This window comes from Gallus gallus, chromosome 2, assembly GCF_016699485.2.
Source record: "Gallus gallus isolate bGalGal1 chromosome 2, bGalGal1.mat.broiler.GRCg7b, whole genome shotgun sequence".
Lineage (NCBI taxonomy): Eukaryota > Metazoa > Chordata > Aves > Galliformes > Phasianidae > Gallus > Gallus gallus.
Genome location: NC_052533.1, coordinates 33,037,832 through 33,065,157, shown reverse-complemented (window position 1 = coordinate 33,065,157; position 27,326 = coordinate 33,037,832). Strand labels below are relative to the sequence as shown.

The following is a 27,326-nucleotide window of genomic DNA, read 5'->3' as shown; positions in this document are numbered from 1 at the left end:
TTCCTGAAAAATAAGGTTTGCATTTGTACTAAGAGGAAACATTAAGAAAAATACAATTAGAAGAGAGGAAATATCACAAAAAAAATATGTGAAAATATGTGAAGAAAGTAAATGAACGTAAAAGAAAATGACTAATCCAACTTAAAAGGATAAAGCTTGTTTTGTCACCACCACCGACAGTCTCTCTGATACGCAGGACACTGTGAACTTAAACCAGGATGATTATTCACACTTTGTTGTTGTTGTGTGGAAGTGGGCAAATGCTCATTTTCCATCCACTGATCATCCTACTGCATTTTCAGGCTCAGCTGCTCTCCAGCTCCTGCAGCAACGTCAGGAACATCCCCACCTGCAATACAGTTAACAAAACAGATGTGGGTTCTATTCTTATGCACACGCTTAATTTTATAGTGCTGAGAACAGTCTGAGGCTGTTAACCGTCAGCGGGATCAGTGCAATTATTTATGTCTGTACAATTAACAGAGCTCTGTGCAGATTCTGAGGGGTTTTTTTTTAGTCACACTTTTGCTCCAAATCATTAGTAACATTGTAGGACTGTATAAATATAGATAAAGATGATAATAGAACTGGAGTGGGGCAGAAAAAAAAAAAAGAAGAGCTTTCCTGACAAGCACGCTCACTTTTTTTTTTCCTTTTAATTTTAAATAAAGCTGTCTGTGAATTTGAGCCTAGGGAGACCTTCATTAAAATCAATTAATCAGCCAGCCTCTCCGCTGAATAGCTTTCCGGAGACAAAAAGTCAAAATAGGTTCCAGGAGCGCGGTGCCGTCCTCTCCGCGCTCTCCGAGCCCTCGGGCCGTGCCGTGCCGCGCCGTTCCAGCGCTGCCCTCGGGCACCTCGCTGCCCGCCGAGGCCTGGCCCGCCCGCAGGTGCCCCAGGCCCCGCGCAGGTGAGCGCCGGGTCCCGCGGCCTCGCCTCCCCTCAGCCACCCGGCTGCGTGACCCCGGCCGAGGGCTCCCTGCGCTTTCCGATGCGGCTGAGGCGGCGGCTGTACGAGGAGCACCCCGCCGCAACCCGCTCCCTCACCTCGGCGCCCCCCGAGGGGGGAAAGTTGGCGGCCGAGCGCGCCCTCGCCTCCCCGCCCTCGGCTCCCTGCCGCCGCTTCCGCCGCCCCCGCGCTAAGCCCGGGCGGGTGTCCCCCGGCGGCGGCGGCCGCAGCGCACCCCCCCCACCCCCGGGCCCAGCGGCGGGCGCGGAGCGCGGTGCCCTGCACAGCTGTTACGGAGCGGCGCTGGTCCCTCCTCCCAGCTGCGGCTGCCTCATCTCCCCCCACCCAGCCCGGCCCTCCCCTCCGCCGCTCCCGACGCCGCCGCCGCCACCTCCTCCTCCTCTCCCCACCCCCACCTCGCTCTCTCCCCATCTCTCGCTCCGTCCCGTTCCCCCCCTGCCCCCGCCTCTCCCCGCCCCGCCGCCGCCGGCCCTGGCAGAGCAGGCACGGCACGGCGGGGGGATCTCGATGTAACACCATGACAGGCATCGCCGCCGCCTCCTTCTTCTCCAACGCCTGCAGGTTCGGGGGCTGCGGGCTGCACTTCCCGACCCTGGCGGAGCTCATCGAGCACATCGAGGACAACCACATCGGTGAGCGCCCGGGGCAGGGCAGGGCAGGGCACGGCCGCGTGTGCGGCGGCACAAGGTGCAGCGGGAGCCGGGGGGCGGCGGCCGCCACCGCCGCTGGGAGCGGGCGGGCGCGGAGCGGTCCCGCGGGGCGACGTGGAGGGCGGCCGGGGGAGGCGGCCGCGCGGTGGGTGTGGGCGCGTGCAGCCCGCTGGGCGCAGCGAGGGGAGTTAGTTCGCGTTGGCAGCGCGGAGACCCGGAGGAGGAGGAGGAGAGGGAGGAGGACGGGCGCAGCGCGCCGCCTGCTGCTTCCGCCCCGGCTCTGGCTGTCAGGGCTCCGGGGAGGGAGGGAGCCGCCGCGGCGGCAGCCATTCCGCTTCCTCCTCCTCCCGCCGCCGCGCTGCGTCCTGTCAGCGCTGTTGCTAGGTGTGGCGGAGCACGGCTCGCCCGCCGCAGCCCGGCCGCGCGGGAGGCGCCGGGGGGGACGGCTGCGGGCGGGCGGGGGGCGTGGAACGGCGGAGCTCCCGGGGCCGAGCCGCGACTCCGTGCCATCCGCTCGGCGGAGCCCGAGCCGTCACCTGTAGGCTCGCCCCGCTCTCTCCTCGCGGCTCCGTCCCGCTGGGCCGGCGGGGCCTGCGGGCGGCGGGGCGATGACTCGTCAGTGCCTTCCCGGCGAGGAGGGTGCCTCGTGGGCGGGCGGCGGGGAGGGAGGGAAGGAGCGTGCGCAGGGGCCGCCGGGCCGCCCCTCGGCAGTGCGGGCGGCGCTGAGGGGAGGGGGCGGTGCAGCGATGCGCGGCGGCCGTTCACGCCAACTTTCTGCGGGCCGCCGCTAGGCCCCAGGCGTGCCCGCATGGAGCGCGGCGCCGGGCCCGGCGCTGGTGGAGCGTCGCCCCGCGACTCCGGTGGGCCGCCGCCTGCCCCCGCGCCTCGGCCCCGGCAGGTGTTGCCCGGAGTTTCGGGCGACTTCCCCGACTTTCTCACGTTTCTTCGTTTCCAGAGAAGCTGCGGCGTTTGAGCTGCCCCAAACGGGGCGGCTTCTAATGAAATCGGGGCAGCAAATCCAGAAGTTTTAAGCGCCAGTTAGGCAGCTGTGCTGCAGTGTAACAAAATAACGTGCTGCTACAAAATGATGAAACTGATAGTGCGCGTTTCAGACTAATTTCAGTAAGCAGGCCTGAACGGCTGAAACATTAGAGAAGCTTAAATCGCAAGTGTAGCGTTACCTTCATGCAGTGCTGCGGGTCAGGGAGGTGGAAGGTGTGCGGCTCGTAATTACCATTGTGTTGAGCATGAGGTAACAAAACCACACACCGCAACACTGAGTAATTTATGACTGGGCGTGCTGCGAGTTGTGATGCTGCTCTGGCTCTGGGGGCTTTCTGCTGAATCTCAGTTGCTGAGCTTTTCCCGCACTGTGCATCGCAATAGAAGAGCTCAGGGGAAACGGTGACCCAAACTGAAAGCTGGCAAGTCATCTTGTGTCCCTCCAGTGGTTATCAAGCCCAGAGGTGCTACAGCCTGCGAGGTGTCAGGGCAGATAGAGAGCAGCCCACGTGGCCTGTAATCTGGGGTCAGCAGCTCTCCGGCTCCACTGCGCAGAGGATAACTTCGTGCTGAAATGTTGCAGTTCCTTAATCGTTGCATATTTAATGTTTGCTGCTTATTTTCCCGTCTCAAGAAAGTAGTGCGGTTTCAGTGTGTACACCTGCATTTAAGCATGTCGTTTGCCAGTGCTTGGAGTACACATAGCTGAAGCTTTGCCCGTGTGATGTCACGTGTGCAACTGATGGGGTGCAAACTGGTGGAAAATCGCACAAGGCTGCTGGTGCTTTAACATTTCTCCTCCACGTGGCAGTAAGGTAAAGGCAGCCTGCTCAAGCATAAGAAGATGCAGGTATGTTGTGTTGCTCACCTTCATCAAACGCTTGACAAATCAGTAGGGAGTTGCACCTATTATGCCAAAGTGGATCTCAGTTCTCACCTCCAGGCCTCAGCTGTGCGAGTTGGTACATGTGATGGGCTCCTGGAGCAGCCTGAAGGATCAGAGCCTAAAACTCACCAGGTGCAGATTCTTCTAGAATGCAGCTAATGTTTTTGAAGGCAGCCGTGGAGTGAAGAGGCAAGCCTCCAAATAGGAGCTTGTGTTGCACCTGCTTTCTCTGTAAGTCTGGTGCAGACAGAGTCCAGTGTTTTTGGTCACCCACGTTGAGAAATGTGCACCAAAATTTTGTCATGTTAAAAGTTAACTGCGGCTTCTGGCATACAGAGCAAAGTAACACACCATGTAAAACATAGGTTGCTTGGGATGTTGCAGGTATGCTGCAAGAATAAAGGAAACTCAATTATTTTCCATTGTTACTTTAAACTGAAGTGGGAGGTTGCAAGGCAAATGGTGTCACACTGCAGATAACAAGCCTGATGCTGTGAACGGCTCTGTGGGACACCATCTATAGCGTGGGCTTGTGATGGTCTCTGCATGTAGGCTCAGTTGCTGCAATGCATGCAATGGAATGGGAGCTCCATCAGTGGAGTGCTGGTGAAAAGTTGGTCATTTTTCAAGCTATGTTGTCTCTGAAAAGATGGGAACAAGTTACCCAGGGATCTTTTCCATCCGCCTTGCCAATAAAGCTCAACTTACTGTAAGGGCTCACGGCATTCCAAGGATGGAATGTATTTAGTTTCTGCTGTTCCTTTCCTTACTTGTAACATAGCACTCATAATAATGATACGATATGATAATGAAGTAGTTCAGTGTGCAGTGGTGGGGGTTTTTGTGTGTGAGTGTATGTGTGTGTTTTTGTTTGTTTTTCTCTCCTCTTACTAACATCTTACTGACCACCTGGTAGATGACTACTGCATTAAAAAAGAAGATTGGTGCTGGTAGCTTGGGGGAGTTGGGCATGTTGGATGAAACATTCAAATATGAGATGGTGCTGACGACCCATCAGCATATTGGCTTTGGTCTCTGTTTTTTGCATTTAATTATTATATTTATGTATTCTGTTGCACTGAAAATAGTTAAGCTAATTTGGGAGCATAGCTCTTGGGACTTCCCAAAGGCTCTAACAGTGTTCCTGCAGTGAGAACATGTTCTGCAAAAGGAACTCCTGTAACTGCAGCAGCACTGACTATAAACGTGCTCTATTTGCATTATATATGGCTCGCAGCTGAAAGTGGACATTGATTCAAAACGATTGATTAGTAACTTTTATGATGCTTCTCTGGGAGCTTTTTCTACTAGTGTATTGTCCATGCAGTCTAAAGTGCTGCCACCTTCTCAGCAAGTGTGCCAAGAAGGGGCCTGTTTGTCTGCCTTAAATAGGCAGTCACTCTGCCTCTTGGTTTTTGGCTGCTCTGTTCTCGTGCAGGTTGCTGGTTTACTTCTCAGATGCTGCTAGGGTGGGAGCAAAAGGCCTGTATTATTGCTGTTAGCCAGGTTCACATTGTAGGATAGACTTAAGCCAGTTATTTCCACCAAAGAGTACTGTGAAGAACTGGGGGGTGAGGTGGAGAAAAGCAAAAACGTAGCTGCTTATTATGTCATCATAACTTTATAAGAAGTTCTGTTGAATAGCTTCTAGTGAGGTATTAATATACAAGCATTTGCTGTCAGAGCTGAGAGCTGTGGTGCTTCTCATTGAAGTTGACCATTTCCCCAGCAGTAGGATGAGTCCTGCAACAACAACTCTTGCTGTGAGAGCCCAGGCAGCTGTTTTCCCAAGTAATAAAATTGGCAAGAAAAATACAACTTCTTCAACAAATAACAGTCACTTAAGGGGGACCAAAAACTTGCTTACAAAATACTGCCTATCTGGAAAGTTCAGATCATAGGAAGGGGGAAAGAGGCTTCTGAATTTCTGTGCTTGGGGATAACTTTGATGTCTGCAGCCTTCACTGGGTTTACCTGCAGTCAAGGGGCCAAACTTCATGGCAAGGAGCTCAGGTGGTTTTGTAATCTGCTGGCTGAACGGGTGTAGCTTGCTTAAAGTTGGCCGTGTGATATTTTCTTAGGAATACTGGTAAAGGTTTGGCCATGTCCTCACTTTTGCTATAAGATGTTGAGTTGCAAACTGGCTGTGAGCACTTGCAAAAATGGCATTTGGTATTGCTGAGGTATGCGCTCTACTCCCTTCTCCTGCATTGCCCACCACTAGCATATTGGGTAGAGTGCAGTGGGCCTGAATGGACAGCTCCTGTATTGGAGCTCACAGAATGCTACAAGAAACAGGCATAAAAATGTGCAACCCCTTTATGTACTAGCAATGAGAACAAGGGACTAAGCACACTAGCATTTATGGAAGGCCTACCTCAGCAGTAGTACCAATTATTGTTCATAGAAAGCAACTAGAGCAACCTAATTGTAGTTGTGTTTATCTTAATTTGATCTTCTGTCCAGCTGTATGTTTTGTTTTTTATGGAAAATGCATTTCCCAACAATGTGGAGGGATGCATGTTCCCAGGATGTTGCCTATCTGCTTTGCAAGTTGGTCTGGTGAGAAAAGGCATTTTGATTCGCGGAATTATTTCTATCTTAAGTCTTCTGTGACCAATGGTTCTGATCAGCAATTTTTTTTCCTGCTTGTAATCTTGAGAATAGCAGATTTTGGGATTCTTTTCCATTTCTAGATCTGATTTCCTTTGCTGTTTGGGTTTGAATTTAAATTGTGATAGAATGTAATATTTGCAACAAAGTCTGGGTTAAGTTAATCACATGGAGGTAAATGGAATTGCCATTAAGCTTCAACTAAAACATGATTTTTGATACTTCTGTGACTTAAAATACAGTCCTGTTCTGAGGTTACCAATTGCATAGAGAGGCTAACGCATGCCTTCAAGTTTCAGTCGTGTATGCTATTGGAAGAAAGGGCTGAAAACATACATCTGGTAATGTGTTACAAACACATTTTTCCTTTTTAAGGCTGAAGGCTTTGTATGAAGTCATTGAAAGTATTTTCTTTGCCTACTTAAGTGGCTTTGGGTGAGGTCTATTGCTGAACTGTGTACTGCTCACTCTGCTCATCGTGTACAATAACAAATACGATCAAATATGAATCAGCTAATGAAACAAGCTGAAGAAATACCAGGTAACTTGCAATGCTTGTGTTACACTTTGCTGGTGTAAAGCATGCTTGTCTTTGGGTGAAAATATATAGTGATTATCATGTCTGCTCTTCAGGGTGTGAGAGAATGTTTCTGTGGCTAATTGGTCCTAGGAGCTTATGAGAAATGTTAAATAACCAGGTAGGTTCTTAATGAGTTATTTTTCTACTTTGTCTTTTTCTGGAGGATGTGAAGAGTCAAGGATGTGAGTAATAAAATAGAGGAAGAGGTGATGCCAGAAGATGAGGGAACGCACCTATCTAATCCAGAGGCAAATTCTTCTACCATTCCTTCTTCCTATATGATACAGTGCAAACATAAACAAGTAATCAGAAATATTTTGTGTCAAAGCTGCAGAATACTTCCATGCAAAACAAATAAGCACTGGAGGCCAGCTGCTTTAAATGTACTTCTTATATTACTTCTGAATGCGTTTTTTCTTTATTTATTGTTCCTTTTCTTGAACAAGCTGTGTTTCACTGAGAACTAATTTTATTTGTGTTTAGTAAACACCAGTAATTCCAAATTTGGATGATAAAAATCTAAGTAGGTGGCAACTATATACACTTTGAGGAAAGCAGAGACAAAGATTTTTAGTGTTAATTAAATAATATATTTGATAAATTAGCTGCAATTAACAAAAAAGATCCTTGGTTTTAAGGTTCTGCAAATAATAATTCACAATTAAAATTAAGCAACCTGTACTCAGTTTCTAATTCTACACCAAGACATTTGCAAGTGCTTTATTTATTGTACGTTCCTTTAGTTTTGAGAGGCTGAAGTAATATTCTGGTTTAATGGTTTTCTTTGATAATGATTTTTGCATCTTTCAGTGCACATTCTTAAGACTCTCTTTAACTGTGTGCTGCGACAAAGAAGGAATGGATTTCTTCACGAAGGAGACCGCAGTGCTGTTTGTGTCTCTGATGTGTACTCAAATTGGAGTGTGACTATTGAGTGTTGTTTAAGGTAACAATACATTCAAGAGCATGACTGAAATACGGGTGTTACATCTTATTAATGCTCCGTCTTGTGGTTCAAAGGATGAATTGGAAATACAATCTACTTAAACTAATAAATTCTATCAGTTTGGTGGGGAAAGTGGGGAAAAAGCAGTGGGATTTGAAGCCAAGCTTGAATTAAAAAGGTTTTATTTATGGTATTTTTGTGAAAAGCTGAGCACTTTCGTTCTGAAATGTTGCTGTTTCTAAAACTGCTCCATCAGAATAATGGTTTTGTTTGTTTGTTTGTTTTTTAATTTAGGAAGCACTTGGACACTTCTGAGGTGTCCCCCCCCCACACACACACTTTTTTCTTTCTTTTTCCCCAGGACTACTTTTCAAACTTGACAGGTCTGCAAATGTTTCTGTTCTCGTGAAAATAATTTCCTTTTTCCCCAGCATATTTTGACAAATAGTAAATATTGGCTGAAAGAAAATAGAACTGCTGAATATCAGTGTGCTGTGGAAGCAGGTAGCTGTAAAGTATCGTGTCTTCAGTAACGTGTACTGTAGTCATCTTCCTTTCTAGGAGTTACCCAGGCAGGAGCTGTAAGTGGAGCTGTAACACAGAATTTGGAGGGTGATGCATTTAGGACACCAGGGATCCAATTTCACTGCTATCTGGAACTGGCATGGGTATGTGAATGTGAACTTAGCCCCACGATGTGCTGGATGGCTGTAGCATTCCATGAACAAAATCTCATGTCATCGCTCCCTTCTTTTTGCTGTAATCATTTTGTGTGTTTTCATCAGCACGCATGTGAGCGATATGGGAGTTCACTTCAGGGTTTGGTGAAGGCTTCGGATGCTTGTTTACTCTCGGTTACCAGATCATTGAGGGTCTGCCCATTATTTGTGTTTCCTTTTGTGTTTGATCAAAGTGCTGACTTAGATTCTAGTAAATTTAGTGACAAACTTGTGGGGAGACCAGAAAGCTTACATCTTTTTATAACAATCTGTTGGAGCAGTGTTGCAGCATCTGTAAGTGGCAGAGGAGTGTCTGCTACCTCTCAGGCATCATTGGCTGTTGAACCGTGTCACCTGGATGCTCTGTGAGCTGTTCAGGTCCTAGTTCTGCAATAAATACATGAATAAACCACTCATCTCTATTTCAGTTTGGGTGAGGGAGCTTTTTTTCTTGTTTATCCCATTAAGCTCCTGGGATGTCCGCGGAGCAAGTTTTATGGCTTCGTTATATGAACTTTTTAAGATGAGAACAGAGGAGGATGCATAAGTAAATGCTGTAGAGTTCTATATAAACCACCAAACAACTCCTTTCCCACGCAGATTCATTTAGGCCATATTACAAGAACTTCCTGACTTGTTTAATGAGTTAACTAATAAGATGGGTTTGTGGAAGGGCAACAGAACATCTCCACAGCTGTGAGAGCACAGGTGGTGGCTCAGGAGTATGCTGCTCAGTGATTTCCAGCTGGAGCTTCATCATTTCAGTGCAGAGTACTGTGGACCTCTCTGTACCTTAAGGACGCTTTCTACCTTAGCTTAGAACTTTTCCCATCCTTCAGTTTCCTTACGTATCAGAAAATCTCTTAATTTGACTGACTAATCATGAGCCACATAAATGCTACTGTAGGTGAGAAATGTAGATGCTGTGCCTGTGTCAATCCTCATGCTTTTTATCTTTGGCATTTATGCTAAACAGTATAATTCCAGCTATTGTTCCCTGTCCTAGGGCATCTATCCAGAGTCAGTTATCTGGATGTAATATCTTCTCATTTCAGCTATCCAGAATGATCCCTTTCCTCACTGGCAATTTTGGTGAGATTTTGTTTTCAGAACAGAGCAAACAACTCATTTTTGCTGACAGTTATCTTGAAGCAATTACCGGGGCTCTGTTTAGACCAGATTCAGAGTGGGAAATAAAGTCTGCATTAGACATAGTGATCTGGAAGATAGTTGCATGCCAAGGAGTTGTAATGGCTCACTGAGCCAGCTTCCAGGGCCAGGGTAAGTATTAAGAGCCTGCAAGCACAGCTTGTTACAGTGTGAGACGGTAACTGGACGCCCAGGATGGGGAAAAGGTATTTGTTGATCTTACCTTGTGTGAATAATTCTGATTGCATTCTTGTCTTTTAATATTAACTGGTGGGATTTTTGTCAGTCTTTAGAAGAAATTACTTTTGAGCTACCTTTCCCTGGTGGATTTTAGCTCTAGAGCAATTTTCATATTGCTAGGTCTGAAGCTTGAGCCCAGACGCTCATTTTGCATGTTCTGCAGCAGCAGGTGTGCATAAATATTTGAGGCATACTAGTATTTATTTGTAACTTTGTGTGGTGTGTGGCTAGAACTGCGGCATGGAACTGAGTATACAGTTCTCTAGGCAGTGCTGCTAACTTGTGTTGTAGTAGCACAGTGTTTATTATGCAGTCATTTTGTTCTATTACACTTGTTACATCAAGAATTAGGGATAATAATAATGTTGATCTTTTTGCAGGTGTAGTTTTAAAATATTAATTCTTACTGAAGACCAACTAGATGTTTTGATGAAAAGTGAGAGCTGGAGAGGGGTGGTTGAAACAGCCCCCCTGTTTAGTTTGTTGTTGGCATATTGACAGAGGATAGTAATCTGCAGAGGTAAGAAGAAAAAAAACCTTCCTGTACCTGCATTTTGGGAAGACAGTTGTGTGGGATAAGTCATCCTTTCACATCAACATCAACAAAAAAACTGCATACTGGTGGGTAGGGCGGAATTTAAAATACAATTTGAAGTCTTGTCTGTGTGTTGACATGTGGAACAAAGGCAGACCTTTACACCTTTTTTTTCTGTTAATCTCCTGGCTTTGTTTCCTAAACTACGAAATTCAACTCCACTCCTTCCCTGCCACCTTTCTTTTCATCTGTCAAGCTCTGACAGGTGGAAGGAAAAGGATGATGAATCCCACACCTACGTATTGCCGTCCACGTGTGAAAATCTGTTCAGGCAGTGTTCAGCTTTGGAAGAGAAGAGCAGCTGTATTCAGCTGTTCCAGTACACATGTACATATAGACAGACCACAGATTTTGGTTATTGGTGACACAAAGTGTCACCAATACACACCCTGTGTGTAATGAAAATCCACTGAGAAAGGCATGCGTGTATTTTGTGCTAGGGTTGGTAGGTACATGGTTTAGGATTTTTAGGCAGATCAGAAGTTGCCTGCTCTTCCATACTGCTTTTCAGAAAATCTCCAGCCTGTCAGTGCTCTCCTGTTGCTAACCCTTCTGACTGTCCTCTTCTCCTGTTGCCCTGCAGGCAAGTGGTTTATTTGTCTCCTTTGGAGTTGGAGCTGTTCTGTCACAGTTGCTGCTCCTCTGTCCTGAAACTACAGAACCACTCCATCATGTAAAATCTCAAAGCTTTCTTTTCTTGTGAATGCTCACTGATCTGATTTATTTATTTTTTTATACTCTGTGGTGCAAGTACAGCTTTGGAACAGAATGCTTACACAAATATAATAGTATGATACAGTTTACTTGTGATACTTACTGATAAGAACCCTGTGTTTGTACTTGAACCCACTAAATACAGAAAGTTCCTTTTCTGTCTTCATTGAGGGTGTGATATTCATCTCTCAAGCTGAAGGACTAATGCTGAAATACCAAGGTTTGGAGTCAAGAAGAAACTAGCCTGCATGTATTGGCTCAATTCTTTACTGATGGCTAACATCTCTTTCCTGATCTTTCACACACTCCCTGCTAGAGGAAGCAAAGAAGCAGAGTATAACAAGGCATAAAGAGGGATAAAATTGAAGTTGAAGCAAGGAATGGAAGTAGTTTGTGGAAGATGTAGTGGAAATGCTGTCATGGCTTGAATTAGTGATTGAGCTCCTGGTGGGAAGACAGGACCAGCCCAGGGGAGCTCAGGTGCATGCAATGCACCTGAGTGACCAGAAGGGGTGGAGCCAGGATCCACCTCTTCCCAGACCTCTTGTAAGGGTTGGCAGGGGAGGTGAGGGTATCTCATCTGGTGATCCCTGCTTATATGAGGACCTTACAGGCCTTCTGAAATAAGCAGTTTCTTTCCTTTATTAACCTACTGCTGTTGCATCTGAGCGGGTCCTCACACAGTGCAGCCTGGGATCTTGCTGCTCTGCCATCCTGTTGTGCTTTACTTCGTGTTACAAAAGACAAGTCTGTTTCTTAAAATTTGATTTTTGTTATTAATGAGATCTTTAGCAAGGGGCCCTGGCTAGAGTTTCTGAATCCCAGAAGCTGTGCAGTTACCTGCCTGAGCAGGAATCAGGATTTTTCTTTCCAGTCAAAGATGTCCCCAGTTCAGAACAACTATATTGGCAGCCCACGTTCTGCTGACTTACTTTGGAGGCGGATGCTCAGTCTGCAGTCTGGTTGAGACATATATTTGACTGAGATTCAGAGCTCTTAAAAACATCTTTGAAGTATCCTCAGTACACTGCCCTCATAAGCAATTTACTTTGAACCTCCCCCTTTTGACCATATTAGTACAAACCTCCTTATGCATTAGATCATCAGTATAGGTTATCTTTTATACCTTTTTCTCAAGCTGTCTGTATTTCTTTTGGTTTTTTAATTTCCTCTCCTGTGGTTGACCTGTCAAGATACTATTTTTTTTTAATTCACTTGATCAGATTTGCAAAGAGCAGCATTAATTGTCTGGATGTAGATTACTTCTCTCCATACTTTCTGAAGCAGAACTTCATCTTCCTGAGAATAACTTTGCTTGGCTTTGCTGCTCAGTATACTGAGAGCCTGAGTGTTTGGTCCAAAGGATAGGGTGTAAAGAACTGGTTTCCAGTATGGGCAGGAAGCAACTACTATGTGTACAGGAACATTCCTGATGAAGAAATAAGCCATTTCCTTGTCAGATATGATATACTTTTTCCTGCTCTTTCAAGAACACAGTATTTGGAAAAGCAAGGTGATTGTTTTTGGGGGTTGTTTGTTTTTTTTTTTGACTTCTCATTAAAAGCAGAACATAAGCACAGTGACCTTCACCAGAAGTTGGTGGAAGGTGGGGCTTCCATCTTACAAGCGTCTGAGACAGCATACTGGCTGCCCTCTATTTCAGCAAAGTGAAGCAAGTTGAACTGTGTGTTGTGTATTTTGAACCCCAAAATATTTTACAGCCTGGCAGAGGAGGTCTGCTTTCAGTTGATGTCCCTGCTGTGCAGTAGTCTCATCTTAAATATTGTGTGTTGTTGACCCTTAGCCAGATGAAGCTGAAGTCTCTCAGTCATTGTCTCCTTGTTCTCTGCTAGTTCATCCAATGGTGCCACGTCTATGCAGCAGGATGTGCAAAAGGATTCCTATCAACAAAATTGCTGGTGAGGGATCTTCTTGTAAGTGATGAGAGTTTACCTGGCTGGAAGAAAATACTGCTCCTTCCAACTGACTTAGGTAAAACAGCATCTTGTATGCATGGTACGTCACAGCTATGTGACAGCTAACCATGGAGTATGTTCACTGGTTTCTATCTCCAGTTTCACAGGTGGTTTCTGGACTGTGCATCCTGAAGTTTTCTTCTGCACAACTGCAACAGTGCTTTGTGTAATGCTTGAACTGTCATATATTCATGGATAACTCTCTGAGTTTACTTTGGGAAGGGAGAATCAATGATTTGTCTTGATGGGTAGAGGAGTATTTTAGTTCTTGCATTGTCACTATAAGATATATTTCTAGAGGGGTTTGTACTTAGGGACTGCTGAGCTATTTATTACTTCTCTTGAAAATGGCAATACCTTCTGCAGCACCTACTTTCAATGTGGTCTGCTTTTTGAAATGGATGTATATGGCTTAGTTAAACAAATTTGATTGATTCTTACATGGCAAACCTGCAGGAAATACTTAAACTGACAAATAAACCAAGCTTGGCAGCTCTTCCAATCTGATGACCTGGGGAAAGAGAAGATGCAGTAGTGAGATGTAGATTTATTTCAAAGCCACTCCATCCTCCCTTCATGGATGCAAATGGGGGAAATGATGCAGAGAGAGCACAGGGTTATTTCTGTGTTGTAAAAGAGATTTGAGAACTTCACATCACTTACAAAAGTTTTCCTGATCATTACATTTACTAGTTGTTTGGTGGGCATGGTAATCTACCAGGAACTTGTTCAGCTATTCTGTTGCTTAGGATGTGTTGTAATATGAAAGACATCCAGTACAGTGACGTGACCTTACCAGAAAGGCTTGAAAAACATAGTTGCTGGCTTGTACACAGACTTCTTAGTAGATATCTTGTTTGGAGGAGAGCAGGGAAACGCCTGTATATCTGCCTGCAACAAAAAACACAGTAACAATAAGACTGGCTACTCAGTGCATATTCATCGGTTGTATTTGAGCACTCAGATAAGCACGGAGGCGGGCCCAGTTGGAGGCATTAGATAAATAGAATAGCAGCTTTACTATTTTTATATTTGTTCGGGGCTTGAATTAGAGGATTGATTGTGGGCATTTCCTGAGAATGAAGATGTTCCTATGCATTCTGTGTTCCGTGGGTCTTGTGCTGAGTGCATGGCTGTGTGTGGCCAGCAGGCTTTCATCAGGTTTCTTTTTGGGGGAGGAGCTCATAGAGGCCTTCTGTTGAGGAGCAAACATTTTTTTTGATACACACAGTCTTTTCCCACTGGTGTGCATTTGTGGTGTCAGTGCTACCATCTTGAAGTGGATGTAGGAAAAGGAAAACAGTGCTCCCTGTTTCCTAAACTTGGCTTACCCCCATTGCACTCTGTAGCTAATTCTGAGTGTGTGGTGTTTGGAATTAAATTTTTCTGCATTCCTATAGAAATGAATGTCAGAGATGGACTTCTAAAAGTCACCAGTGCTTTGCCACTAGATTGAGACTTCTGCATTACTTTCAGCATCATGATTTCTTGCCTCTGTACAGCTTTGAAGTTAGCTGATGTGAATTAGGGGTTTAGTCCTGTATGTTTCTTTTCATTTCTCTCTGCTTCAGTCAACTGAAGTTACACAGATAAAGTACTGCCTGTGAGAGGTGGTGAAAGCACTGCTATTATATGTATGGGCTACAGAGATTAATCTATTTATCAATTACAGTGTAGAAGTAGAATTTGCATATTTTTAACTCTGTGTAACTGTAGTGGAAGTGCTGAGTCATGGTTTGAAGCAGTGATTGAGCACCTGGTAGGAAGGCAGGGCCAACTCAGGGGATCTCAGGTGCAAGCAATGCACCTGAGTGACTGGAAGGGATGGAGCCTGGATCCACCCCTTCCCAGACCTCATGTATGGGCTGGCAGGGAAGTGAGGGTATCTTGTCTGGAGATCCCTGGGTAACTGAGGCCTTCTGAAGGTAAGCTGATTCTTTCCTTTGTTTCTGTGGCTGCTGCATTCGGGCAGACCCTCACTTGCTGCAGCCTGGGACTTTGCTGCTACTCTGTCATTGTTGTGCTTTCCGTTGGGTTACAGTGTTACAATAACTGAGAACCAATTTTGCTGTTGTGGATTCTGTCTGTTGGGGTGAAGAAAATAGGAAGATCCTTTGCGGAGCAAAGCAGGTGGATAAGAGCCAAGTTACTTGCTGATGCAGTGTTAATAGATCTAGAGTACTGAAAGATTTTCATTACTTGCTTTGCCATCTAATCTCCTTTTCCACGTCTGTTTCATGTAATGTAGCAGGTATTGAACTTTTATTTGGGGAGCGATATAGTAAAAGAGAAGAAGAAAATACTGGAACTACATGATGATGTTGATGATTGCGTCCTGTGGGGTTCCTTTTTGTTTGGTTGGTTTTTTACTTAAAGCACTGCTATCTTATCTTTGCCCTGTTTAAAATGTTTGGTTTGGTTTTGTTATTTTGTTTGTTTGTTTTCTGCCAAATCTTTCAAATAGTAATAAAAGGGATGAAAATCTGAATTCTAAGGTTTCCAGTACGTGACCATGTTCCTGTGGAGGTGAAAATGCTGTTTCAGATATTGGTCTGATGTATGAATTTCCACGTTGACTTAGGCGAAAGAGGGAAGGGAATACTGTGTAATGAAAGACAGCAAGTGAACATAATTTTCCTGCTTAAGTGCAAGGTATTGGTTGATAACAATGTTAAAGTTATAGATAAGTTGATGGCAATAATAAACATTGATGCTTGGAGGTGTGCCTTTTCCATATGTAGAAGTTACTGCAAGCGCCACTTGGCTCAGGCTGGTCACTAAGAGAATGAACCCAAGGGAGGTGGAAGCAGCTGGTGAGCAGCAGGGCTGGGTTGCCTCCTGTGTAAAGGAGTAGGCTGAAGATGCTGGAGTGCTGTGGGCTACGAGGTTTGTGCACTTAAGAAATGAAGAGGTGGCTTTGTGGAAACAAAGGTTTTCAGAGACCTCTGAGATACTTCTAGATTGTACAGGGGTGACTTCTCCACTGAAAAGATGCCAATATATATATTGGGAGATGTAGGCTCATAACTAAGCCTATGCATAAATAAAGATGAGTGACATATATGCATAAAGGATCTTTACATTTCCTTTATCTGAGTGCAAACATGCTGCATGATTTGGGTGGGAAACTGAAGTCTGATTTCCCTTTCATCATAGAATTGAAAATGGATTTTACTCAGTGGAATGTATGGCTACTTTCTGTTTCTGATCATTGTTTCTTTTTTTAACATACATTTACCATAACTCTTGACATTGTTTTTCTGTATAACAAAAAATAGTGCCATTGAGATTTTAGTAGTTAGCTCAATAGATTGTGAAGGGAAAAATGTTAAATGTTCAGAATATGTGGACAGGTGAGGTGAACCATAAGTATTTATTCCAGCAGCCAAGTATAATTTTTTAACTTTGTGTTGTGTCTATGAGCTTTATTTTCAGAGCATTGTCTGTGAGGCCATTTCCAAATCCAATGCTTATTAAGTGCTTAAGGATTACTTATTAGTTGCTATATTTGTATTTTTCTTGTTCTGCATTTTCTATTATATATTTTTTTCCTTTCTTTTTTTCAGTCTATCCTCTTTTTGTGTGTATGCTTGAAACAGAAGAATATGCCAAAAACAACCCTAAGAAAGTGAGGGATAGAGAGAGACTCCAGATCAGCAAGAGTGCTGTTGCTGACTCTGTTGCTATTGTTTTAGCTGTTGAAGGAGTGCTTTATTGCTTTTTAATGATCTCGGATTATATTTGACTTTGTATTGAATAAAAGAATGTGCTGCTGCCAGATTGTCTTCGCAGAAAGAGAACAACTGGATGAAGAGAAAATTGAGAAATAAAATGTTACGCAGTGGTGGGACGGGGATTGTAAAAGTTTCTTGTAGTTAGCAGATCTTTTTCCTGCCTTTCCTTTTTTTTTTCTCCACGCTCCTTGTCTCCTCTCTGTTCTTTGAAAACTGAGAAATTCAAGTAAATAGGGTCTGATGCAGAAGGAAAGGGTCACGTTTGCCACTGCCTGCATGTGCTGCTAGTAGGATGGATGAGTAAAGAGAGTCAGGGTCATCAGTGGCTGTGGTGGTTTTACCCTGATGAGCAGCTGAAGTCCCCCTCCTCAAAGGAAGAGGATGGCAGTTGGATTAGACCAGCTGCCCTGGCAGTGTCCCCTCCACAGCCTACTGGTTCTAAGGGGATTGGAGCACGTCTTGATACTGTGCTCTGCTCGGCAGTAGCCAAAACATCAACATGATAGCAATTTTGTCCTAGCTATAAGTGCAGAGGGCACAGCGCTGTACAGGCTGCTGTGGGGAAAGTAACTCCGTGCATACATAGCAGCAGTGTTGTGAAGCTACTGAGGATGACATTGGGTGTTGATGAACAGTTGGTCTGTTATCACATCCTTCAGTGTGCTTATTGACACTTGCCTTCCCTGGGCTAAGGATTCTGATGTGGTGGTGTTTCTCCAAAGCCACTTAGGGTGCACAGCCATGAGCTGGAAAGGAGCGTGCCAATGGCAGGAGGCTGATCTGGGATGCATGCAGAAGCCACTTCTTGATTCAGATACAGTTTATCTACCAAAAACCACTGCCCATGAAAGAAGCTAGGATAGAAATCACAGCCTGTGAAAGTAGTTTTTTCTCTATGAATCATAAACCATATTGTGGTCTGGCCTGTGGCCTGCTTGTGGAGCCTGACACTACCATGAAGACTGCTGCTATTTATTTTCCCTTCTGCCTTCCTTTCCACCAACTCCTATCCTATGTAGAGATGGAAGGCAACTGGGGTCTCACACACTGTGAGGCAGGGTGGTATTTCTAGGTCATTGTGCTGATTGTGTTCATTCATTCACAGGTGTGTGGTTTTCCTTTTGTCTTTGTTTTCTTTTAAATCTGAAGAGGTTTGCCTGCAAGATGAAAGATTAAAGTGCTTGCCAGGGTCATGTAGTGTGTGTGTGGTTACAAGAGAGTTTTATATAAACTCCAGTTCTGCCCCTCCCCTCTCCGTGTCAGTTCTTTCACACAGATGTGAATATCTGAGGGCCAGAAGAGGGTTTCCTGTGACTGGTAGGTCGTGTTACAGGTGAGTGCTGCCTCAGCATCAGGAGGGTAGGGTAAGAGGTACGCTGCCCTGGTTGTATTCCCCTTTGAGATGAGAACAGGTTTTTGCTTGGATTCTTTTGACTTGAGAAGAGCTGATGTAGAGCTGCTTGCAACTGAACTGTTTTATTCTATGCTTCACTGAGGACTTAGATTAATATTTTTGCAGTCGTTTGTTTTGCTTTTCCTGCTCTTTTTCTTTTTTCCTTCTGATTTTGCTGCTCCCCTACCCTGGGCTGCTTTTGCATTGCTCTGTTTTTAATCCTCATGTTCATCTACGTGGTCCTTCTGCACAGAGCTGAATGGGATCTTCTGGATCAACTGCCCAGACAGTTGTCTCACAGTCACATTTAGAAGTCTTTCAACCTGTATTTTAAAAACCTATCTATTGAGATAACCTCTCGTTAAGAATATAAAGTGTTTAAAAACTCATGTCTGTCATGTTTACTAATCCTACTCAAATTTCTTATTTAAATCTGGGTTAGTTCTTCTCATCTTTCTTTGTACCGTTTCCTCTTGCCTACTTCAGTGTGTCCAGCTTACCCCATTTTGTTCTCTCCTCAGTTGCGTGTTAAACTCATGGTGGAATGCTGAACTCTACATGCTCGGGTCTGTAAGAGTGTCACAAGTGGAAATAAAATCTTTTCCAAATGAACTTTGACATATGTCATCATTGTGAGTACACTGAATTGAATGATCGTGCTAAGCATATGTGAAAAGCAGTTACGTAGGCAGTTAGGAACTTCGGCTGTGCTTTATTTGAAATAAAACTCTTCTTTCTTAAAAGTTGAACCTCTGGTTACTTTAAGGAATGGTTGTTTTCTCTACACCAGGATCCTGGTGCATCATGCCGTTTAAATAGCTGCACTCTACGTTGTTAGGAGTCTCTGCAGCACCTCAGCCAAGGCTGAACGATTCCTGTGAGGCTCTTTCTGTAGGTGAGGTCTCTGTACAGAAGTACAAGCTGTTGGTTAGTTTCTTGTCTGCATTTGACTAACTTCTGCTGATTTATAAGTTTCAGTTGTTTATAATCTTTGTAACTGGAACTTCGTTGGCAACGATACTCCATATGGTAGAGGGTAACTTTTTGTTCATGTCTTTCCTGTGTTTTGTTTACATATTTTTGTTCTGCAGCAAATGTTTCTCATGTTACTTGTAAATGTGCCTTTTCTCCAGAAACTTAGCAGACTGCATATGAGTCATTTATTTTAGTTCCAAGATCAATTCCAGTCATGGTAGTGGATTTGAACTGGCAAACTGTTGCGTTGTGATCTTGAGATGCAGGTCCAGTCATCTGGTCATTACTGGTTCCCAGCTGTGCTTCAGCATGCATCTGCTGTATCTGCCCATTGCTGGTATATTTAATGGCAAATCCTACACTCGGTGATGTAAGTCTTTCAGTTGAATTGGTTTTCCTTAGTTTCACTGGTTATAATTAGAATATGGTTCATCATATCTTCTGCAGGATTCGGGCTGAAATGTTGGAGCAGTCTGGTTGTGAACCATTTAGAGAGAGTCATGAGATAAACACACAGCAAAATACTTGTTTTTAAGCATACTGCCTGTGAAGTCAAATGAAGTCTCTTTTTCAGTGTATTTTGACCAACCTGTCCTTTTAGGCTGTAAAAGTAGCTTGAATATATGTATTAATAAGGAGATAATAGAGTTTTCGTGTGTCTGTACTGTTCTAGGAAGGTTTCTGGAATCGTTTCAAACAAAAATAAATTAACATATCAAAAATTAAAAAAAAAAAAAAAAAAAAAAAGGCTGCATTACTTATTTTCTCCTCCCAAAAGCTAGATTTGAATGGAGCACCAGCATGCAGCGTAAGGGTGAAGGATTAGTGGAATAAGGTCCAGACCTTTTTCTGCCTCAGGCTTTGCTCTCATCTCCTGTCTGATTCAGGATGCTTCTCCAAATGTGGGCTGTGTCTTTGAAATCATACTGTGGCCAATAGTTGGCACATGTAAGAACTCTGTACATAGTGGGGGAGTAAGCGGGAATGGCATGGGAGGGTGAAGTGGTGTTGCGTGTGTCATCCCGAGTTTCCTTCCCTTCCCAGCTCATGGTTGGTTCCAAAATTGGCTCTGTCCCAGATCCATGTTTTTGAAGTGGCGTTGGCTTTCTGAGAAAGGGTTGATTTGTGTTTGATATTGATGTAAATATTTTGACTAATTGTTCTTCTCTGTTACTCATCTGTTGTGTTGTGCTGTTTGCTGTGAAGTCTTCCATATCAGCCTTCAGGATCTGATATTACTGAAGTTTGTAGGCTGGGGCTGCAGAGAAAGGGGACTGAAAGGGGATTGTGGCTTTTATAAAAATATTAAAATAACTCCAAGCTGGGATAGAGGAGATAATCCTCAAAAGGCTTGCAGTAACTCTATTAAAAATCTTCAGTGGATGAAGAAAGTGCTTCTGCTTTTCTTAGGAACATATAATCTGTCTTATAATGTTTTATGGTGCTGTGTGCTAAATTATCTGCTTTGCACTGATGTCGTTGATGCTGTGCAATTCATTACAGCGTAAATGTGCTGGAGTAGCACATTTGTGTCACGGTGAGCTATCAAGGTACATCGCTGTAAGAAACAAATCTGGCCTATTGCCAACTACAAGTCTGCTTTATGCCTGTAGATATGAATCTTGTGTTTGAGCCTGGTGTCTTTATGGAGATGATTAAGAAGGAAGGATGATGTTTCCTGCTAGAAAATGGTCTCAATTGAAGATGTTAATTCTGAGTTCTTCTAATGTGCTGAAGATGCAATGCATCTGTTCTCGCTTCCTGCTGACTTCTGGTTAAGTAGCAGCAAATCAGCCTAATGTAATGTGCATATTGTAGAACTATGTATTTTAATATCCATATTGTGAAATGCTGCAGTAAGAAGAAAAAATGTAACATTCCCATTTAAGCATCTTCTGTCTTAGACAAGAATTACCTTGTCCGTAATGAATGCATACCTGGCTAATGTGTTTGAATCCCAAAGTCAAATCATAGTGCAAAGAACAAACAGACTTGAAAGGAAGTGATCTACGTTCAATTCACCCCTACCTTCAGTTGGTTTTTTGTGTTTGCTTTTTATGCTACAGTTGCTGCAAGGATAGGCAAGAGAACTTGCAGGCCAAATGGTATTATAAGCATCACTCTGTCCCCAGTGCTGTATGTGTTTTTCTACAACCAGCAAGTTCTATGGCTGAGAAACAGAATTTCTCACTCTTCCCGTTTTTGCTTAAAAAAAAAAAACCAACAGTGTATGGAATTCAGATGCAGCTGATGCTTTGCACTTTCAAATAGTGGGTATATTGCATGTAGTGCAAAAGGCTCTATATTTTTATCTGTTTTAGTCTTAAAGTGGAAAAGAAGGAGATGAGGGAGAAGGTGATTCTCTATCCAATTTTCAATTCCCTCTGTCTTTCTAAGGTTTGTAATAATGTTGCTGTGTACATGCAAATGATGTTAATCAGGAGATTTTTGTATCAGCTTTGTCAACGTTTACATTCACTTTACACATTGAATTTGCATTTGAAAAGGGCTGTTATAATCAACATTTAAGGGATAACATAGTCAAATTTACATTTGATTGAGTGGAAATGTTAAGTAATTTTAGCTGAGCTGTTGCTAGGAAACAAGCCAATGTTTTTGTATTTTTTATTATTATTATTTTTTAGTAATCCATACTGTCTATTTAAGTGGGAAGTCATCTGGTTGCATAAGAACACCAATGCTCAGTATAACTGATGTCTTTGCTGCATTTCTGAATGCATATTTTTTTTTTCCTACTGTTGAGAGCTTACAGTGAAGTTCTGGAGAAATAAATTTGAAATATGCTCGTAAATGGCTTAATAGCCATCCATGACTGGTTTGGTTGTTTGTTTTTTGTGAACATAGACAAGATCAGCTGTTTGGCTTTGTAGGGAAAAACAGTCTGGATATTTTAATGATAAACTATCTTTTTGGAGGTGCTCTAACTGTAATGCCTTTATTTTTGGTGGTTAGTGGTTAGAATACTAGTCACCATCCAAAGAACACTGTACAGCTGCCTAGAGTGCAGATGAATTTATGTATGACTTTCCAGGGTTTGTGTGGCACGTAGTTTTTGACCTTTGGCAGAGTGATCATTTTGATAGTTGTTATTTTCATTCAAGTAATGTGAATGATTCATACATGGAAAATGAAATCTTGCAGTTTGGGCTGTATTCTGGCAGTCAACTGTCTATCGAGTTGAACTCCTAATAGCATTCCACAGCTTGGCACTTTGCAGTGTTCATCTAGCAAAAATGCTAATTAAAGGGAAGAATAGTTCCTATTCATATCAGTCTCAAAGCATTTCAAGTGCATTATCTGTGTGGTGCATATAAATGTGGCGATGCCCTGCAACTTGCTAAAGGCAATTGGAGGAATGTGGCTTCTTGCGTGGTGGATGGGAGACACCTCCCTGCTCAGCCAGTTTTGTTTGGGATATGCCATCCTCCTCGCTTCACGGACCCCAGAGCTTGTTACAAAGCCATCCGTCAGGCTGTCCTACGGTGTCTGTGTAGGCAAACACAGCAGCCATTATTCACACATCAGCAGCTCACAGACATTCTTGGACATTCAAACTTCACTAAGCCTGGGAAGAGGGTGGCCCAATTTCAGTTGTTAGCTGGTCTTAATCCCTTCAGAAAACAGCCCTAATTCTTATCTTTCCACCTTCATGGTCAAGTTAAGTGGGCAAATGGGCTTCTGTGTTGGTGCAGAACTAAAAGGATTCCAGGTTTACAAGTGTGACATGTAAACGGACGTCTTTCTGGCCAGGACAGGAGCACTACTGGGTTTAATCACACTGACTGCTGTTCAGGGACTGCTATGATCGTAATGCTGTGTGAACCAGGCAGGCATTCCATATCCCTGCTGCAGGAAAGCCCACGGATTCCTTATGCTTTTTTACAGTCTCCCAGCGGTATGGGCTGCATTCCTCGGATTCTGGGCAATCTGTGCATGTAAAATATGTATTGTAAAATGTGATCGGGCAGGGCCTGCCATCTCAGGGGAGCAGATGTGGTTTCCCTTCAGCTCTTAGCACCTGTTGCATTCCTTACTGGAAAATACCAAATAAAATTGCTTTTTCTCATTAGCTAAGGAAAGGGGGGGGGGTGGGGGGGGCGGGGGGGAAGGAAAAAAGCCTGCATGGTGCAATGTGGTTGTAGAGAAAGGCCAGTATGCTAATTCTTGTTGGCATGTTCCTGTGCTTCAGGTGCTGGTACTTGCAAGCCTGCAGTCCTTCAGCAGGCCCTCATTGCATTTGGGCTCCAGCAAGGAAGGAGGACAAGGTGTAGAGCTTGGGCCCCACCATTCAGCAGCAGAGAGGGAAAGTGGTTAGCTCAAAGTCAGAGTTATCCATAGAGAGATTTGCTAAGGACTTCTGTTTCTGTGTTAAGTGACTGTTATCTTCCAAGTGTCTTTAGAAACCTTCCACTGCTCCCGTGTTTCACGTGAAATGCTTAAAGGGCACATGCAGATGTGTTCTGGGACTCTGGCCATTGAGAATTCTCCTGCCTTGCACAGTGTAAGATCACCGTGTGTTGTTAGCTGTTTGGATGCTTACAATTCCTCTGTAATTCCTGTAACTTTTTTTTTTTTTCCTGCTGGAACAATAACTGCAGTATAGAACAGGATGGTTTTTTTGGTTTTGCTTTTTCTGGCAATATTTTACTAGAGACTGAATTTTACAGGCATGAATATGCACACAAAATATTCTTATTTGATTGATTCTCTGTATGTTAAACTCCTGTTCTGGATGCTGGATTTAATTTCTTGTTATACTGGAGTTGGTCCATTGCTCATATCTGCTCTAAGAAAGATGCACAAAAGCAACTTGTGTTGTACTCTTCTACTTTCGAAAGGGTTATTGACCTCACAGACTCACTGTGAGTGGGTGAACTCAATTGTTCACCACTGTATTTTCTTGATTTGTAATAAAATATCCCCACTTGGTTTCTTTTTGCATTGATTTCAGTACCATCTCTGAACTTTTTATTGTTCTTTTTGTGGGCCTACAGCAATGCTTATTCATGCATTTGCTGCTTTTATCTTTGTCTCCAACGGGGCACCTCAGGACATGGGACGTGTTCTTAGTTGTGTTGATCCTTCAGTATTTTACTGGCTGTATATTATTACATGCTTGTAGAACCACTCATGTATTACTGCTCCTTTTTAAGCTGCAGTGAACCCTCCGTGCTATTTCTCTGTCTTGTAAATTAGTCTCTGTTGTTACAGTTCTTGCTGACTATCAAGTGACGCTACTTCTTCCCTCTGCTTACTATATAGTTTTCATCAGGTGTTTGTATGCACCTCCTTCATGGGAGTTTCTAGTGATTATACTGTTGCTAGCTGCTGGCAGGTAGAAGCTTACATGGTTTTGATGAGCCTAATTTGTTTTGTGGTTTTCCTTTTTTGTATGAAGATAACCACAGCAGCAGTGGACAACCAAAGGGGGCTGTAATACAATTGTAAGAATGAACTAGTCTTGAATATTTACTACATTAGTCAGGTTTTGAGAGTAAAAACCTGGGGGGGGGCTATTATCTCAATATTTTAAAAGTGAGAGAAGCAGATATCATAACAATTAGCTGAGTGTGCAGTCTCTATAGCTCATCAGTGTATTTCTTTGTGTTAAGACTTTGCAGGAGATAAGCATTGCTGTATAACCCTAAAAGCAGATCAGTCTACTTGGTGATAAAATAGTTGTTAAATAGCAATTCAAATATGTAATCGATCTGTTAGCAACTTGAGATGTCCAGTGTGTTTTGTTTGAAGGACTGCAATGCTCAAACATGAAGGTTACAAAGATTTGACTTCTGTTCTCAGTCCCATAAGATGTTGTAGCCTGAGGGTTATAAAAGGCCTAGGCTACCATTTCCTAACTGATACAGCAATATCAGTGTTTCTGTTTGGAAAAAGTCTGTTAAATTCAACTCCATGTGTACTTCAAGGTGTACAGAAAGAAAAGAAAAATTTTCCAATCTCTTCAAAGCCTGCCACTAATTCTTGCTCAGGTATGACCACTCCAAAGTGCTCATGGATACTATTAATAGTACAAGCATGTTGCACTTGGTCACAGTCTTCGGTGTGGGGAGGAGTGGGCAGCTGCTTATTGAAGGCAAATATCACCTCCATTATAATGATGAAATTGCATTTGTGAATGAGATGAGAAGCAAAATCAGATTAGTTCTAGTGACTTTTAGTCCATAGTTTTTGGACTAAAAACTGCTGGAGGTTCGTAACTCTTCAATTTTCTCTTCAGAAGGAGGCTCAAATTCTTGGAAATGGTTGACAATGTGCAATTTGGTACTAGGATTAGGTTCAGAAAAGGTGTATGAAGAAGAGGGGACAGCAAGGACTCAAACACTGATGTATATTTGGTTTTGGCTCCCTCCAATATTATTTAAAACTTTTAAGACTCGAATGGCAAACTGCAATTCACCCTCAGAGCAAGGGCTTGAATGAAGGACTTTTGCCACATGAATCCATGCCTGGAGACCCTAATATGGCATCTGGTTAACAACGATGATCAGTCAAAGAGCAGATTTGGCTGCACCATAGGGTATGCATAGCCCAACAGCTTGTCTCCTGTATATCCTTCTGGGCTTTGGATTGGTTGTTCCCTGTATTTCAGTGCATACCACTCTGCTATGTTATATGGAATATTCAGTTCTTTCCTTTTGGTCTTGGCTGCAGCAACAGACTGGATCCCAGCACCATGTATGACATCATGTCATGACTGTACTGCCTCACTTTTCTAATGCTTTGCTAGCACAATAATGAAACAGGGTTTTTCGTTTACTCCCGACTGTTTTCATATTCTTTCTCTGGTATATGAAGAATGCTTTTCATGGACTTTTCTACGTGCTATATGTTTTTCCTCCTTTTTTTTTTTTCCCCTCTCCAACTGCTGTTCAGATCTTGTTCTTCATAACTGCGACTCTATTTGCAACCTCTTAATTGGAGTTCATGCATAATGTGATGAGATTCAAGTAGATGAATCTCAGAATTCCAGGGTTTGGAAGAGACCTCGAGATCATCAAGTCCAACCCCCCTGCTAAAGCAGGTTCCCTACAATAGGTTTCCCAGGTAAGCATCCAGACAGGTCTTGAGTATCTCTGTAGAAAGAGGTTCTACAATCTGTCTGAGCAGCCTGTTCCAATGTTCTGTCACCTTTTCCTTAAAGAAGTTCTTTCACATAGAAATCCTCCGAGTTGGAAGGGATATTTAAAGGTCATCTAGTCCAGCTTCCCTACAATGAACAGGGACATCCCCAGCTAGATCAGGTTGGTTAGACTCTGGTCCAGCCTGGCCTTGAAAATCTCCAGGGACAGGGCATCCACCACATCTCTGGGCAACCTGTTCCAGTACCTCACTGCCCTCACCGTAGAAGACTCTTTCCTTATATCCAACCTAAATCTCTACTCCTTTAGTTTGAAACCATTTCCACTTGTCCTATAACAACAGATTCTGCTAAAGAGTCTGTCTCCTTCTTTCCTGTAGCTCCCCTTCAGGTAACAAAAGGCTGCTACCAGGTCATCTTGGAGCCTTCTCTTCTCCAGGCTCAACAGCCCCAGCTCTTTCAGCCTGTCCTCGTAGGAAAGGTGTTCCATCCCTTGGATCATTTTTGTAGCCTCTGGACATGTTTGTATGAAACTTCGTGCCTTCAAGGTGAAGAAGCAGCCCATCTTGGCATCATAAGGGACAATGAAAAACAGATGTGACACCACCATTTTCCATTCTATTTCCATACCAGAAATAATAATTGTTTTTCCTCAAATGTGTGTCGTTGTATGGCTTTCTAGATAGGACTGTTGCTGGAGTCTGTGTGCTATGTTGCTGCTTTTGGTGCTGCACTACAAGCATGCAGTTGTCCCAGAAAGCACAACCACAACACTTCTGTGTTCTGTACTGCTTTTTTCTGTATGTATGTGCACCCAACCACCTACTTTTGTGTGTCTCCTGCAGGAACTGGAAAAGATAACAAGTTTACCTTGAAATTGATATAACTTCACTGTCAGTTGATTTTGTTTATTTTTAACCATCTGATTGACTGGGCTCATTCCGTCTCCAGTCCATCTGCAAAACTCCAGTGTTCTTCCCTCTGAAGTGTAATTCTCATTTAGATGAATATGATTTTGGTAGAAATCTTCTGAGTGGGTGCTATCACTTTCTAGTCCTCAGGCA

At 43.6% G+C, this 27,326-nt stretch overlaps 1 protein-coding gene across 3 annotated transcripts in view; it reads left to right on the top strand.

Moving 5' to 3' along the window:
• The first annotated feature begins 1,423 nt into the window (after positions 1-1,423).
• Positions 1,424-27,326, top strand: part of JAZF1 (JAZF zinc finger 1) — a 172,944-nt gene continuing 147,041 nt past the window's right edge. Inside the window, exons 1-3 of one of the 3 annotated variants that reach the window (XM_015281472.4) lie at positions 4,668-6,819; positions 7,512-7,647; positions 8,209-8,315. In XM_015281472.4, the coding sequence (XP_015136958.1) occupies positions 8,312-8,315 (4 nt within the window). In that variant the 5' untranslated portion in view covers positions 4,668-6,819; positions 7,512-7,647; positions 8,209-8,311. Of the gene's footprint in view, positions 1,603-4,667; positions 8,316-27,326 lie in introns of those variants that run through there. The other 2 variants (NM_001199618.2, XM_046923111.1) reach the window with 2 other exon arrangements.